General features: G+C 30.6%; 1 protein-coding gene and 1 non-coding gene across 2 annotated transcripts; one reads left to right on the top strand and one right to left on the bottom strand.

The window, feature by feature from the left end:
• Nucleotides 1-69: 69 nt before the first annotated feature.
• Nucleotides 70-143, bottom strand: TRNAN-GUU (transfer RNA asparagine (anticodon GUU)). Its single transcript has one exon. It is a non-coding gene; the product is annotated as a tRNA-Asn (tRNA).
• A 10,773-nt stretch (nucleotides 144-10,916) lies between these two features.
• LOC125837020 (vetispiradiene synthase 3-like) lies at nucleotides 10,917-13,312 on the top strand. The gene is made up of 6 exons (XM_049516156.1): nucleotides 10,917-11,021; nucleotides 11,108-11,384; nucleotides 11,488-12,082; nucleotides 12,157-12,295; nucleotides 12,402-12,647; nucleotides 12,891-13,312. The coding sequence occupies exons 1-6, from the start codon at nucleotides 10,917-10,919 to the stop codon at nucleotides 13,185-13,187; spliced, it is 1,659 nt and encodes a 552-aa protein (XP_049372113.1). The 3' UTR covers nucleotides 13,188-13,312.
• The last annotated feature ends 240 nt before the right edge of the window (nucleotides 13,313-13,552 follow it).

Genomic DNA, 13,552 nt, shown 5'->3' with positions numbered 1-13,552 from the left:
TAGTCAAGCTCTAATGTAGGTACAAAACACCAGGAGGAAAACCAAAAAAAAATAAAATGAAAAAGGAAACGCTAGAAGGAGGGCTTGAACCTCCGACCTTGTGGTTAACAGCCACACGCTCTAACCAACTGAGCTATTCCAGCTTCTTGTTTATAAACATTAAAATTTTATATTTGAATCATATGTCAAGTGAAATAATATTTTTTACCTGCATATCTTCATTTTTTTCCTCAAGTAAATTTAGCTTTCAAAAACTACTACTAAACTATTATTTTAAAGAAAAAAAATAAATTCAATCAGCTTCAACAATATCCAAGTATATATTATCCAAGGGTGTTGTTGACACCCAATTTTGACCCTCATTTCTTCTAATTTATTGTTTTCGAGCTTCTAAATTAATAATGTAGCAAATCATTTTTCTTCATATACTATTCTTACTACAACGACTATTTATCATTACTTTTGTTACCATTATGTCATAATTCTATACTTACTACTAAAATTGTATGTAAAATTATATTACCACTTTTTACACCCCTTTTGTTAAACATATCGATTGTCGTCATCCTATTTCAGTTTCTTACTTTTTAAATTAGTCACAAGTTAATATCTTCCTAATTCATTAGCAAAATTTATAATATTAGTATTTTTATTTTTTCTACATACTAATTATATGTTATATTAGTTATTAAATTAGAAGCTCGAAAGAATTCATGATTTAAAGAATGAACGACCCGAAAACTATTTCAGCTAATTGGGCAACAAAATTTGATTCATTTTGAGACCCAAAAATTATTCAGCCTTCCGAACTACTAAATTTATCCAAAAAAGACCCAAAAACACAGCAGCCCAACTATCCTTATTTTTCAAATTTATCCAAATCTCTTTATGTTTCAATCTCCTGTACTCTTTTCCCTTAGCAGCCGCACATGATCATGTCTCCTCTTTCATTTTTTTTGGAAAAGTAGCGTATTTTGTCAACAATAAGCAGAGGGTAGGTACTCTATCTTCACGCCAATGTCATCTCAATCATGTGGCTCTTGTAAATCTTATCCTAAGGGCTTCAAACGTTTGGATTTGAAGGTTTGTTTTTTTTGACAAATATAAAAATTCAAACTCCTGCTCATAAACTGTGTTTTTCTCCCTATAAATACTTGTACAAGAAGTTATCAGCTACTCGTCTACCCTAAAAGCTATCACACCTAGTTTTAAAATTTTGTTCTTCATTTTGTTGCTGCGATTTTGAATTTGAATGGACTTAACCTCGTCTTCGTATTCGAGCATAGATCTTCGACCGAAAACGCCCCCAGTAAATAGGTCAGTAACGTTTATTCTCTTAAAAAATTTTCCATTCCACGAGATATGGATGAATTTGTATTTCAGTACTGTTGTGTTTTGGGATTATGATAAGTAAATATACGTCATGACCTGAGTTGATCACTGATTCTAATTGTCGTGGTGTGATAATTGCTTTGTTAAAATCAAATGTTTGGGCTCTGTTTTATTTCAGAAATTATGTTTCCAAGGACTCATTTTTCTTGGTATTAAACTCTTTCTCCTTTGTTTTACGAAAAAGAAAAAGAGAAAAAATTGTTTTGAGTTTAGACTAATGAATTTAATGTTATTAAAATTAATTAAATCTTGTTAAGAGTAAGGGATATTGTTGTGAAGTTATATTTTACAAGTATGTAGATATGCATTAAACGTCGCATTCACACCTCCTAGTTGGAGTCTCGCAGCTATGTTGGTCTCTTAGAAATGAATCCAACGCCACTTTCCCTTATCTAATCTTGCATTTTTGTATATGTTTTTTTTGCTATGACTAACATCCTTTTTAATGTGTTTTAGTTTTCTTTGATAGTATTTCCTCTTTTTATATAGGGATAAGGGTTTGAAAAATACCCCAACTTTGGTCGAATTTGCTGTTGTGATACTAAACTTTCATGAAGACCTATTACCTCCCTAGACTATTTAATACCGTATTTTAAACATATATATTTGCCCACGTGGACATAAAAAATAATGCAAAATTATAAATAGTAATGTGTCCACGTGGACACACATATACTTTTAAAATACACTATTAAATAGTTCAGGGGGTAAAAAATACGGTATTAAATAGTCTAGGGATGTAATAGGTCCTTATGAAAGTTTAGTATCGCAACAACAAATTCGACCAAAGTTGGGGTATTTTTCAGACCCTTATCCCTTTTATATAAGATAGTTTAGGTGTAAACTATATTGAGACATAGACCATTTAGCCCCCCAGATCCTTTAAGAATAAGTTTCAATATTGTTTAGAGTAGCGTAAAATATCAATTTTTCTTAGTTAATCATAATTGAGAATATTTCAGGTTTCAACTTTCCACGAAAATGGAAGGAAGAGAAATTTATTTTTTGCAAATTATTTGCGTTAACAAATATTTTTAGGTTATAATTTTTGCTATCATGGCAACTTCTAAATGGCAGAATTTGGCGTCAAAAGAAAGGGTGTTTGATAGACTATAAAAGAGAAGTCTTTGAGCTTGTAATGTACAAATTTTGGTGTCAAAATGTTGTTTCTTGATAGCTGAAAAAGTGCACATCTTTGAGTATAAAAGCGCATATTTGTAGCAAAAAAAAAGATATTTTTAAAGGGTTTTAAAAATGCAGACATACAGCCTTTCTAAATAGCAAAAATGCAGATTTTTGGTGTGTAAAATACGACTTTCATTAAGAGTTCAAAGTGCAAATTTTTTTGTACAAAACATAGATTGTTAAAATAAAAATATAGTTTTTTTTTAAGCCCTAATGTACCGATTTTTTTTTTTAAGTTTTACGAACAAGTTTCCAATGATAGGGATACTTTTTTTTAGCAAATAATGGTTGTTAAAGCTGCTGAAACTTTAATCACATTGTTCTTTAGAATTTTTTGTTAAACTAACATTAAAAAAAAAAAATGTACTTTCCCTAAAAATGTACTTTCTATATATTCCTTTACGCTCATTTGAATCATAAAAAAAACGACTAGATTTCCTTTCAATAAAAATACTAATTTGGCAACCTTTTAAAAAGTTGGAATGAAATCTTTTTTTTTTATAAATTTTATACTTAAAAGTTTTTTTTTTTTCTAATCTTAGACATTGTCAGTCTATCTCAATGTTAATCTGCACTTAGTTCTAATTTATGATATACTTTTCTCTGAAAATTATTTAATTAACCTAAGTTAGACCGGTAACCGTCTTTAACGGATCTTAAAGGATGCTTAACCCCTTCCCTTTAGGATAACTAGAACTCTTACATAAAATTTCATATTTAGTAGACCTTAAAATGAAGTTAACTTTAGATAATAACTTAATCATTTTAGGTGCTCTAATTCACTGTAATTAATTAGGTGGTGACTTCTTAAGTTAGTTAATAATTTGGAAATCACCAATATGTTGAACACATTTTGACCTTGAGTTAAAATGGGGTATAACAGGTGTGACCTGATAAGTATCAACTGAGCTATCCCGACTATTTTCAATTCAGATTGGTACATGTGACATGAGGATTTATAATTTTCTACATTATCAACTCCATTCTCGATTGAAATCGCTATCATGAGGATTTTCTGTAACGACCTGTTCCCGTCGTTATAGAAAATTCAACGGGGGAAATTTGAGGCTGGAAAACTTTTTCGTAGTATTTAGATTTTTCCAACCTTGTCCAGATTTAGACGGAGTCATCGAGGTGAAGGTAAATCTAGTAACAATCGGGTGAAGTATTTATGATTTTGATTGCATGAGTGGTTAGATAACTCGTTAAGGAATCCATACGACTTTACGACATTGAATTTAGGCGAGTAGAATTCTCGGAATCGATCTTGGCGTAAAGGGTTTTTTTCTGAGCATCGTTGGTTAGAGGTAGGGATTTTGAAATTCTTGAATTAGCTCTCTGTCTCGAGAATACAGCCTTGGCGCTGGGTTTTGCCACTGTGGCGGGCTCGACGCGAATTAAAGTCGTTAATAAACCCCTAAACGACCTCATTATGCACTTTTCATTTTTTAGAGCTAAGGAACGAACCCTAGGCGACTCCTACTCATTTTTCACCATTCTTGAGACTAAAGGTAAGTTTTTCGCTCTCCGGATCCATTTTCGATCCATAGAACGTAGTAGAATGGGTGAATATTGATGAGGGAGGGTTTTGTTATAGATTCTATGGTGGAAACAACCCTAATTTGGATAATTGGGATCATGGGTATGATCTAAGGTTCATAGATTTGTTAGTAATTCGGGTAATTAGTGATTGTTTATTGATTCCCGTATTATATTTATTGTTTGTAGACCAAGAACAAGCGGAACGAATCCGAAAAAGGAAGGATCAAGTTTCTTAGGGTTTCAAGCTTGTTTCGAGGTAGGTGATGGTTGTGATTCTATGATTGTGTGATGTATGTTTGTTTTTGCATCATTATGATACTTGTATATGCATGAATGTTGCAATGTTGATCACACTTGTTGTAGAAGAGATAGAGGAATGATGATTGCCATGAAATCATGACTTAAATGTATGATCTTGATGATATACTTGTGATTGTGATTGTGGTGTGTTGAATGGATCTGTTGCCACGTTCCGACATAACTAGGATCGGTTGCCACGTTCCGGCATAAAAATGGGATCGGTTGCCACATTCCGGCATAAATATGGGATTGGTTGCCACATTCTGGCATGCTAACTGTTTGGGTTTGGGTTCCATGAGAGGACCAATGATTTGATATATAATGTGAAGTTGTTCGTTGTTCGTAAATGTTGATAATATTGTATATGTTGATATATATGCATGTGATTATAATGTTGTCTTGACTTTCTTATGTTGCACTAATGGGATAGCCGCGTGATCTTACCAGTACACTGTTGTTGTGTACTGATACTGCACTTGCTCTTATTTTTGTTGAGTACAGGGCATCTTCAAGCGGCTATTGACAGACCTCGCTTAGAAGATCAGTGATCGTCGCTTCAAATTCAAGGGTGAGCCAATTCTTCCGGGCTGCCATGGGATTCTCTTTCGTCTATGTCCACCATTTCCGGACTTAGACATTTGTTTTAGCTAGTTGATTAGTTCATTAGTTGGGGTTGTATCTCTTTCTTGTTTAGACTTGGTTCATTGTTAGAATGTTTTGGTACATTGACTTTCAAATTATAGGTTATTTCTTCCGCATTGTTTAGTTTGTTGTTAGACAAGAAAGAATGACGATTTACCTTTCGAAACCTACTAGTACTAACTACTATATTTAAAAAAAATAATCAATCAACTTCAATATCCAAATTACGCCTAGTAGCATCAAGGGCATGACCTTATTAAGTATCAATTTTTTTCTCTTAATTCTTTATTAAGTATCAATTTTTTTCTCTTAATTCTTTATTAAGTATCAAAATTATTAATTCTTTATTCAAAATTAATCTTTATTAGTCAATCGTTGATTCTTCCTTCTCACTACCAGCTTCAAATAGCCGGACATAAAAGAACGAAGAAAATAGGAGAAAAGAATAATGAATGTGTTCATGTCAATACTTCCTTTTGTATTAATCTATGAATATTTTTGAACTGACATAGGAAACAACTATTTTTGAATGATATATATATTTCGAATTATAATACTAAATTTTATATAACTAATTCATGTACTATTAATATTCTTGTGTGACTCCAGTCAACAACCAAACGACCCCTCATATTGAATGTGGTAACATAACTTTTGTAACATCTTATTTTCTTGATATTCATCAATTGAAGGATATATTTTCTCAATTTTTGTCATAGTCATTGAAGATGCTATCTAAAATAGTCATGCACTGTTTTACTTGCTCGTATTATTGACGTTATATATAAATACAATCACGATGGATACAGTCATCTTGGAAAAAAATCTTAAAATCTTTCTATTTCCCTACTTGTGGACTCCATTCATGAATTACAAATTGCCAATTGTTCCTTGTCTTGTTTTATTTGTTTGTTTATATGTTGTTTAAAGTTGTTATTGCGCAGAGTATAGGACCTCTTTTAAAACCTTGTAAGAAATAATATATTACAAGTTCTTTTTAATTTTATGCCATTTCTTATATATTGTTCATTTTAAATTGAAGGATTAGAAGAATTTCCTCGAAATCTGTTTTTTAGTTTAAGTTTTATGCATCGATACAGTCAAATCCTATGTAGGTAATTGCATGTAATCCTTTGATAAATACTAATTCACAATCTGATAGAAATCGTAACTATCTAACATGTTATATATTTTAAATTCACGAGTAATAAAAAAGGAACAATTCTTAGTGAAATAATAAGAAACCATTTTACGGGCAATATCATAAAAGTATTCGTGTATTATAATCTAAATATAAATATTGTGGGGAGGTGGGGATAGGGAGTGTCAGGTGGTGAGGATGCATGGGGGGGGGGGGCTACTAGTTTGAGGTGAAGATGTACTGATTGTTGGGTGGGGGGGCTACTAAGTTGTTGTGAAGATGTACTGATGGGTTGGAGTGTGAGAAGGAGCACGTCAATCAATGTTGAATATCAGTTAAGAAACTTATTTTTTCAATTTTGACCGCTGAAAAAGTCATTTTTCTCATTTCTAAAAAAACTTATTTTCTTAAAAAAAATAATTTACGAAATATTTTTTTTGACCAACCGACTAGAAAAATGAAAAAGTGATCCCTTATGTTTTTCATAGGTTCAAAATGATCTATTAAATGTAGTTTTCAAACATTTTTTGTTCTTTTAGATTGTCAAAACCAATTCTTCTTGAAGCATGGTGCCGACAATTAATACTAAATAATTAACAAAATAACTATATAAAATATCTAATTTATGAAGAGATCACGAGTTCGCGTATTTCATAAATCTTCCCAATAAATTCGCCCCTGCATATTTACACACATCAATGTTTTTGTGGTGCTACCTTCATCGATGGGCACCACCGGACTAGTAAACTCATTCCACCAGATTTAACCACCTAGTGACGGAGGTAGAAGCCCGACTATCTGAGTTCGGTCAAATTGATTAACTTCTGCTCACGTAGTGCATCTGTGTTGAAAAAATCAATATTAATTTATACATAATAACTTTAAAATCCAATTATTAGCACTTAAACAGAACCCACAAAATCGAGGTCACATGTCAATTTTCCTTCTGATCATAATTCCTTATTCTAGGTCAAAGTTTCAGAATCGATTTTCTAATTACTAATTTTCTTTTAAGAAAATAGATATTTCTTCATGAATGGTTATTTCTGAAATTCAATCACAAATTTAACACTTGAAGTTGATTAAAGGTCTTCAATTCGTCAAGCAATAAAACATTTAAAATGTGCATATCATGATCATAAGGAGTATATATTTTATAATAATATCTAAACCACTAAAATTTAATTTGTATGTCTCGACAAATTAATAGTTGTTGTGAGGGTAGGTATAATTCAGAAAATGATTGAGAATTGAGATGAAAGGCTAGAAATTCAGTACTATATTTTGGTAAGGAGGGCCCTTCTATCTAGTCGCTTGATTTAACTTGTTTGAACATATATTTTACTAGAAAAATAAAATAAAATAAAATTATGAGAGTAAAAAATTCATCTTAAAAAACAAACATAAAAATCAATATTATGTATAACCAAATAATATTTGTTTTTTTTTTTAAAAGAAGGTATTTTCCCCTTCTTTTTTGTACATTTTAAAATCGCTAAATATGAAACACTTAAAGTTGATACAATTCTTTATTTAGACATTTGCGTGATCCGAAAATCTAGCTTCCTTGTCCATGTTTTGATAATCATCAATCATCATCATTCGTCCTAGTCAATAATAAAATTCATTAATTATTACTTGAGCGATTTGGTCGAATAAAGTCTTCTACTAATTTATTTGTACAATTATTTTTTTCGAAAATTCTTCTCTAATAATAGAAGGTAAGAAGTTACCGTCAGACATTGTGGATGAAATTGTCTCTCCTTTAATTAGGTGTGAAATGTCCCTTATGAAATCTTTGTTTTTTTACCCTATCATAATGTAATTTTTGTTTTTTTTTAAAAATATTTTCGAAAATATTTTGAAAATCGAAGAGAATCTCTTATTAAAGAAAAAGGCCATAAAACTATTTTTTTTTAATCAATGACCTACATTGTGAGCCATATGGTGATGAAAAAATCAACATTAATTTGTACACAATAACTTTAAAATCCAATTATTAGCACTTAAAAAAAATAATCGTTCTAAAAGTTCAGAACCCATAAAATCGAGGTCACAAGTCAATTTTCCTTCTGATCGTAATTCCTTATTCTAGGTCAAAGTTTAAGAATCGATTTTTTAATTACTAATTTTCTTTTAAGAAGATAGATATTTCTTCATAAATCGTTATCTCTGAAATTCAATTACAAATTTAACAGTTAATCTTGATAAAAGGTCTTCAATTCGTCAAGCAATAAAACATTTAAAATGTGCATATCATGATCATAAGGAGTATATATTTTATAATAATATCTAAACCACTAAAATTTAATTTGTATGTCTCGACAAATTAATAGTTGTTGTGAGGATAGGTATAATTCAGAAAATGATTGAGAATTGAGATGAAAGGCTAGAAATTCAGTACTATATTTTGGTAAGGAGGGCCCTTCTATCTAGTCGCTTGATTTAACTCGGTGTGTTTGAACATATATTTTACTAGAAAAATAAAATAAAATAAAATTATGAGAGTAAAAAATTCATCTTAAAAAACAAACATAAAAATCAATATTATGTATAACCAAATAATATTTGTTTTTTTTTAAAAAAAGAAGGTATTTTCCCCTTCTCTTTTGTACATTTTAAAATGGCTGAATATGAAACACTTAAAGTTGATACACTTCTTTATTTAGACACTTGCGCGATCCGAAAATCTAGCTTCCTTGTCCATGTTTTGATAATCATCAATCATCATCATTCGTCCTAGTCAATAATAAAATTCATTAATTATTACTTGAGCGATTTGGTCGATTAAAGTCTTCTACTAATTTATTCATACAATTATTTTTTTTGAAATTTTATTTCTAATAATAGAAAGTAAGAAGTTACCGTCAGACATTGTGGATGAAATTGTCTCTCCTTTAATCAGGTGTGAAATGTCCCTTATGAAATCTTTGTTTTTTACCCTATCATAATGTAAGTTTTGTTTTTTTTGTAAAAAATAAAATATTTTTGAAAATGTTTTGAAAATCGAAGAGAATCTCTTATTAAAGAAAAAGGCCATAAAACTATTTAAAAATAAAATAAATGACCTACATTGTGAGCCATAAGGTGAGAGACGCAACCAATTTTTTGATATTCTTAAAATCATATTCCCTTTGTAACATTTTATATGTACTGAAAATATAATTTATGAAATAAAGAAAAAAAATTTGAATTTTATCATTTTAAAATTTTCGATCTTAAATTTTCATAAGAAATAAACTTAGAATGAATATATATCGCTAAATGTTAAAAATATGTGAATAAATTACATTTTGATTTGATTTTTCAACACAAAAAAAAACTTTTGAAAATTCTCCAATAATACAAGGATAAAAGAACACCGACAGTCAGTGGCGGAGCCAGAATTTTCAATAAGGGGGTTCAAAATCTAAAAAAATAGACTCACGAAGTAGCCGAAGGGGGTTCGACATCTACTATATATACCTAAAAAATTATTTTAACCATGTATAAACCATATAATTTTCCACTGAAGGGTCGGATGACCCCCTCATAATAATAGGGTGGCTCCGCCACTGCCGACAGTACTTTCATATTTTTGTAACCTTTTCCTAGTTGCCTCACTTGATTTTATACAAGGACATATTTGTAAAATTAGATTCAGAACTCCGCACTAACACGGATTTAATATATATTACTCCCTTCGTCTCATTTTATGTGACACTTTTTAGATTTCGAGATTCAAACAAGTCTATCTTTGATCGTAAGTTTTTCATAGATTTTTTAAAACATTTTGAATTGTCAATTATTGTGACTTTTAATACTTTTTACGTAATTTACAAATATATAAATTTTATTTCAAAAAAATTGAAGATTCCATACACAAATTTTCGATCAATCTTAAACTATTTGACTCTCGAAAAACGAAAAATGTCATATAAATTGAGGCAGAGGAAGTACACGATTTGGAAAGTATATTAGATTTTTAATATAATTTTTAGATATTCTAAGTTACTACTTATTGTACGTAATTGTTACTACTGTCACTATTTATAATATTTTTTTATGTAATTTTTAAATACTTAAAAGACTAACATGATAAAACATATAAATTAAAATAAAAAAAACCACATAAAAATTACTATACTAAAAGACATGTTGATTTGATGCCTGCTTTGATACTTAAAATTGCCTTTGTGATGACAAGTAAGCATGACGATGAAACAGAGAGGTGAAGCACCTCAACTGTCTCTTCTTATATAAATAGAATAAATATTCTTTTATTTTTCATATTATGATAATCGATATCTATTAATGTAAGTGGATGTAACCTCTATGATGTAAAAATTTACACTAAAGATGCATAAAAGTAAGAATCGAAGAATCCAATCCTATAACTGAGAATCAAATCGAATATCAAAATTTTTTAAAAATCAAATTGAAATGTCGAATTTGTTTAGTTAGATTCAAATTTTCATTTTTTCAATGTTTATGTCTACCCCTAAGAAAATTATATCAAAATATCATTTACTCTACACTTTTAATATGCATGTAATTTATTCATCCAATTGGAAATGTAGTACTTTTCAACAATTGCTTTTATGTGCATTTTTTGTTATGTGCCTCTTACCACTATAAATAGTTGTCCATTGCTTACCATTTATGTCATCAACTTGAAAGTTTCTTTCATTCTTCCTTAGTATAATCAAAATCACTCTTATTCTTTGTTGCAAAAATGACCTTGGCTATAGTTGAAGAAGAGAAGATAATTCGCCCTGTGGCCAACTTCTCTCCAAGTCTATGGGGTGATCGTTTCCTTTCCTTCTCCATTGATAATCGCGTAAGTATTTTATTCATAGTTCCTATTAAATTCTTTTTGTTTTAATTAGACGAAAAATATGTTGTTTGATATGAATATATTTATAGGTTGCACAAAAGTATGCTCAAGAGATTGAAGCATTGAAGGAAGAAACAAGGAGTATGTTGTTAGCTATTACTGGAAGGAAATTGGTTGAGAAATTGAATTTTATTGATGTTATTGAACGTCTTGGCATCGCGTACCACTATGAGAAAGAAATCGATGACATTTTGTATCAAATTTACAATGAAAATTCAAAATTTGAGGGTGATGAGTATAATGATTTATGCATTTGTGCTCTTCAATTTCGATTGCTAAGGCAACATGGTTACAACATCTGTCTTAGTAAGTACTAAAACTTCATGAATAATGTTGTGTACTTGTGTAATATTACTATTCTTTTGCTATAAGGGTAATAATATTTGTGCTATTCCTCGTAAATTATCAGAAATTTTCAACAAATTTCAAGATGGGAATGGAAATTTCAAGGAGTCGTTTGCTAGTGATGTTTTAGGATTATTGAGTTTATACGAAGCTTCACATGTAAGGACACATGGTGAAGATATCTTAGAAGATGCACTTGTTTTCTCCACTACTCATCTTGAGTCCGCGACGCCACATTTGAACTCTCCTCTTAAAGAGCAAGTAACACATGCCCTTGAGCAATCTTTGCACAAGGGCATTCCTCGAGTAGAGACTCGATTCTTCATATCCTCAATCTATGAGAAGGATGAATCAAAGAACGACGCGTTACTTAGATTTGCCAAATTGGATTTCAACTTGCTCCAAATGCTTCACAAACAAGAACTTGCTGAAGTATCAAGGTGGTGGAAGGAATTGGATTTTGTGACAACGCTTCCATATGCTAGAGATAGAGTAGTTGAATGTTATTTTTGGACATTAGGAGTGTATTTTGAGCCTCAATATTCTCAAGCTCGCGTCATGCTTGCTAAGACCATATCCATCATTTCTATTGTTGACGATACCTTTGATTCTTATGGTATAGTTAAAGAACTTAACACATACACAGACGCCATACAAAGGTATGAACTTCATAAATTTACTTCCTCGTTATATAAAAAAACATAAATTTACTTTAGATTCGTCAACTTTGCAGATGGGATATAAGTGAAATTGATCGTCTTCCTGATTACATGAAGATCAGTTATAAAGCTCTTCTTGATCTTTACAAAGATTATGAAAATGAATTGTCTAACGATGGAAGATCTCATGTTGTCTATCATGCAAAAGAAAGAGTACGCGATCAAATTACATATTTTTTAACCCTTCAAACTTGCATTGAAGCAATGTATATTCAAATTACTATATATTTTCTAACACTTATTTTTTCTGGTATTGTAGATGAAAGAAATAGTGAGGAACTATAACGTCGAGGCTAAATGGTTTATTGAAGGATATATGCCTCCTGTTTCTGAGTACCTAAGCAATGCTTTAGCAACTAGTACTTATTACTTGCTCACAACAACATCATATTTGGGAATGAAATCTGCTACTGAGAATGATTCCGAATGGTTGTCAAGGAACCCTAAAATTCTTAAAGCTAATGCAACATTATGTCGCGTTATTGATGACATAGCCACATACGAGGTACATATAAATTGACACAGAGTTTAAAAAAGTAAAGAAGTGTTTTGAATTTTTGTGGTTACAAACTAAAGATATGCAGAATGTACCAAATTAAAAACGTTCTTAATTCAATCTTGTACTGGCATGAAACATGTCATGTGGAAAGTTGAAATTAAAGGGATATGATATTTGAGTAAACATCAACGTGTTGCAATATTGAAGCAATATATAAAATTTAACCGCTAATTCTATTTGCATTTCCAGGTTGAGAAAAGTAGGGGACAAATTGCAACAGGAATTGAGTGTTACAGGAGAGATTATGGTGTATCAACTGAAGAAGCAATGGTTAAATTTCGCGAAATGGCTGAGATAGCATGGAAGGATGTTAACGAAGGAATTCTTAGGCCGAATCATGTATCCATGGAGTTTTTAACGCGTATTCTCAATCTTGTTCGTCTTATTGATGTTATTTACAAACACAACGAAGATGGATACACACATCCGGAGAAGGTCTTAAAACCTCACATTGTTGCCCTACTTGTGGACTCCATCGAAATTTGATGAGCTACCATATGTTGTTATTTTTATCTTGTTGAATAAAGTTGTTAGGGAGCTTCTTTAGAAGTTGTTTTGTGCACTTCTTAACTAGGACTTCAACTAAACCCTTTGTAAGATGATGCATATCTATTTTACTATTTATATAGGACTTTCTACATTTCAATTTGTTTGTCTTATTTTTCTTTTTAATCCGTTTAGAAAAGAATATCTCTTTCACTTTTTGACAACTCTTTAATTCCAACTTTTCACATGGCACGTTCAAGACCACAAGATTAACGTTTTGATACATTCTACACATATTTAGTTTAAGACCAGAAGATTCAATCTTGAATTACTTTTTCAAACTTCGTATAGAACTTTTGAATCTT

Source organism: Solanum verrucosum, unplaced genomic scaffold (assembly GCF_900185275.1).
Source record: "Solanum verrucosum unplaced genomic scaffold, falcon-dt-bn FXZP01000165.1, whole genome shotgun sequence".
Classification (NCBI taxonomy): Eukaryota; Viridiplantae; Streptophyta; class Magnoliopsida; order Solanales; family Solanaceae; genus Solanum; species Solanum verrucosum.
Note: the sequence above shows the minus strand (reverse complement) of the source record. Positions and strands in the feature narration are given on the sequence as shown.

Coding starts and splice junctions, on each gene's coding strand:
- LOC125837020 (XM_049516156.1), top strand. CDS start 10,917: ATGACCTTGGCTATAGTTGAAGAAGAGAAGATAATTCGCCCTGTGGCC. Junction 11,022..11,107: donor CCTTCTCCATTGATAATCGC/GTAAGTATTTTA, acceptor ATATATTTATAG/GTTGCACAAAAGTATGCTCA. Junction 12,648..12,890: donor ATGACATAGCCACATACGAG/GTACATATAAAT, acceptor TTGCATTTCCAG/GTTGAGAAAAGTAGGGGACA.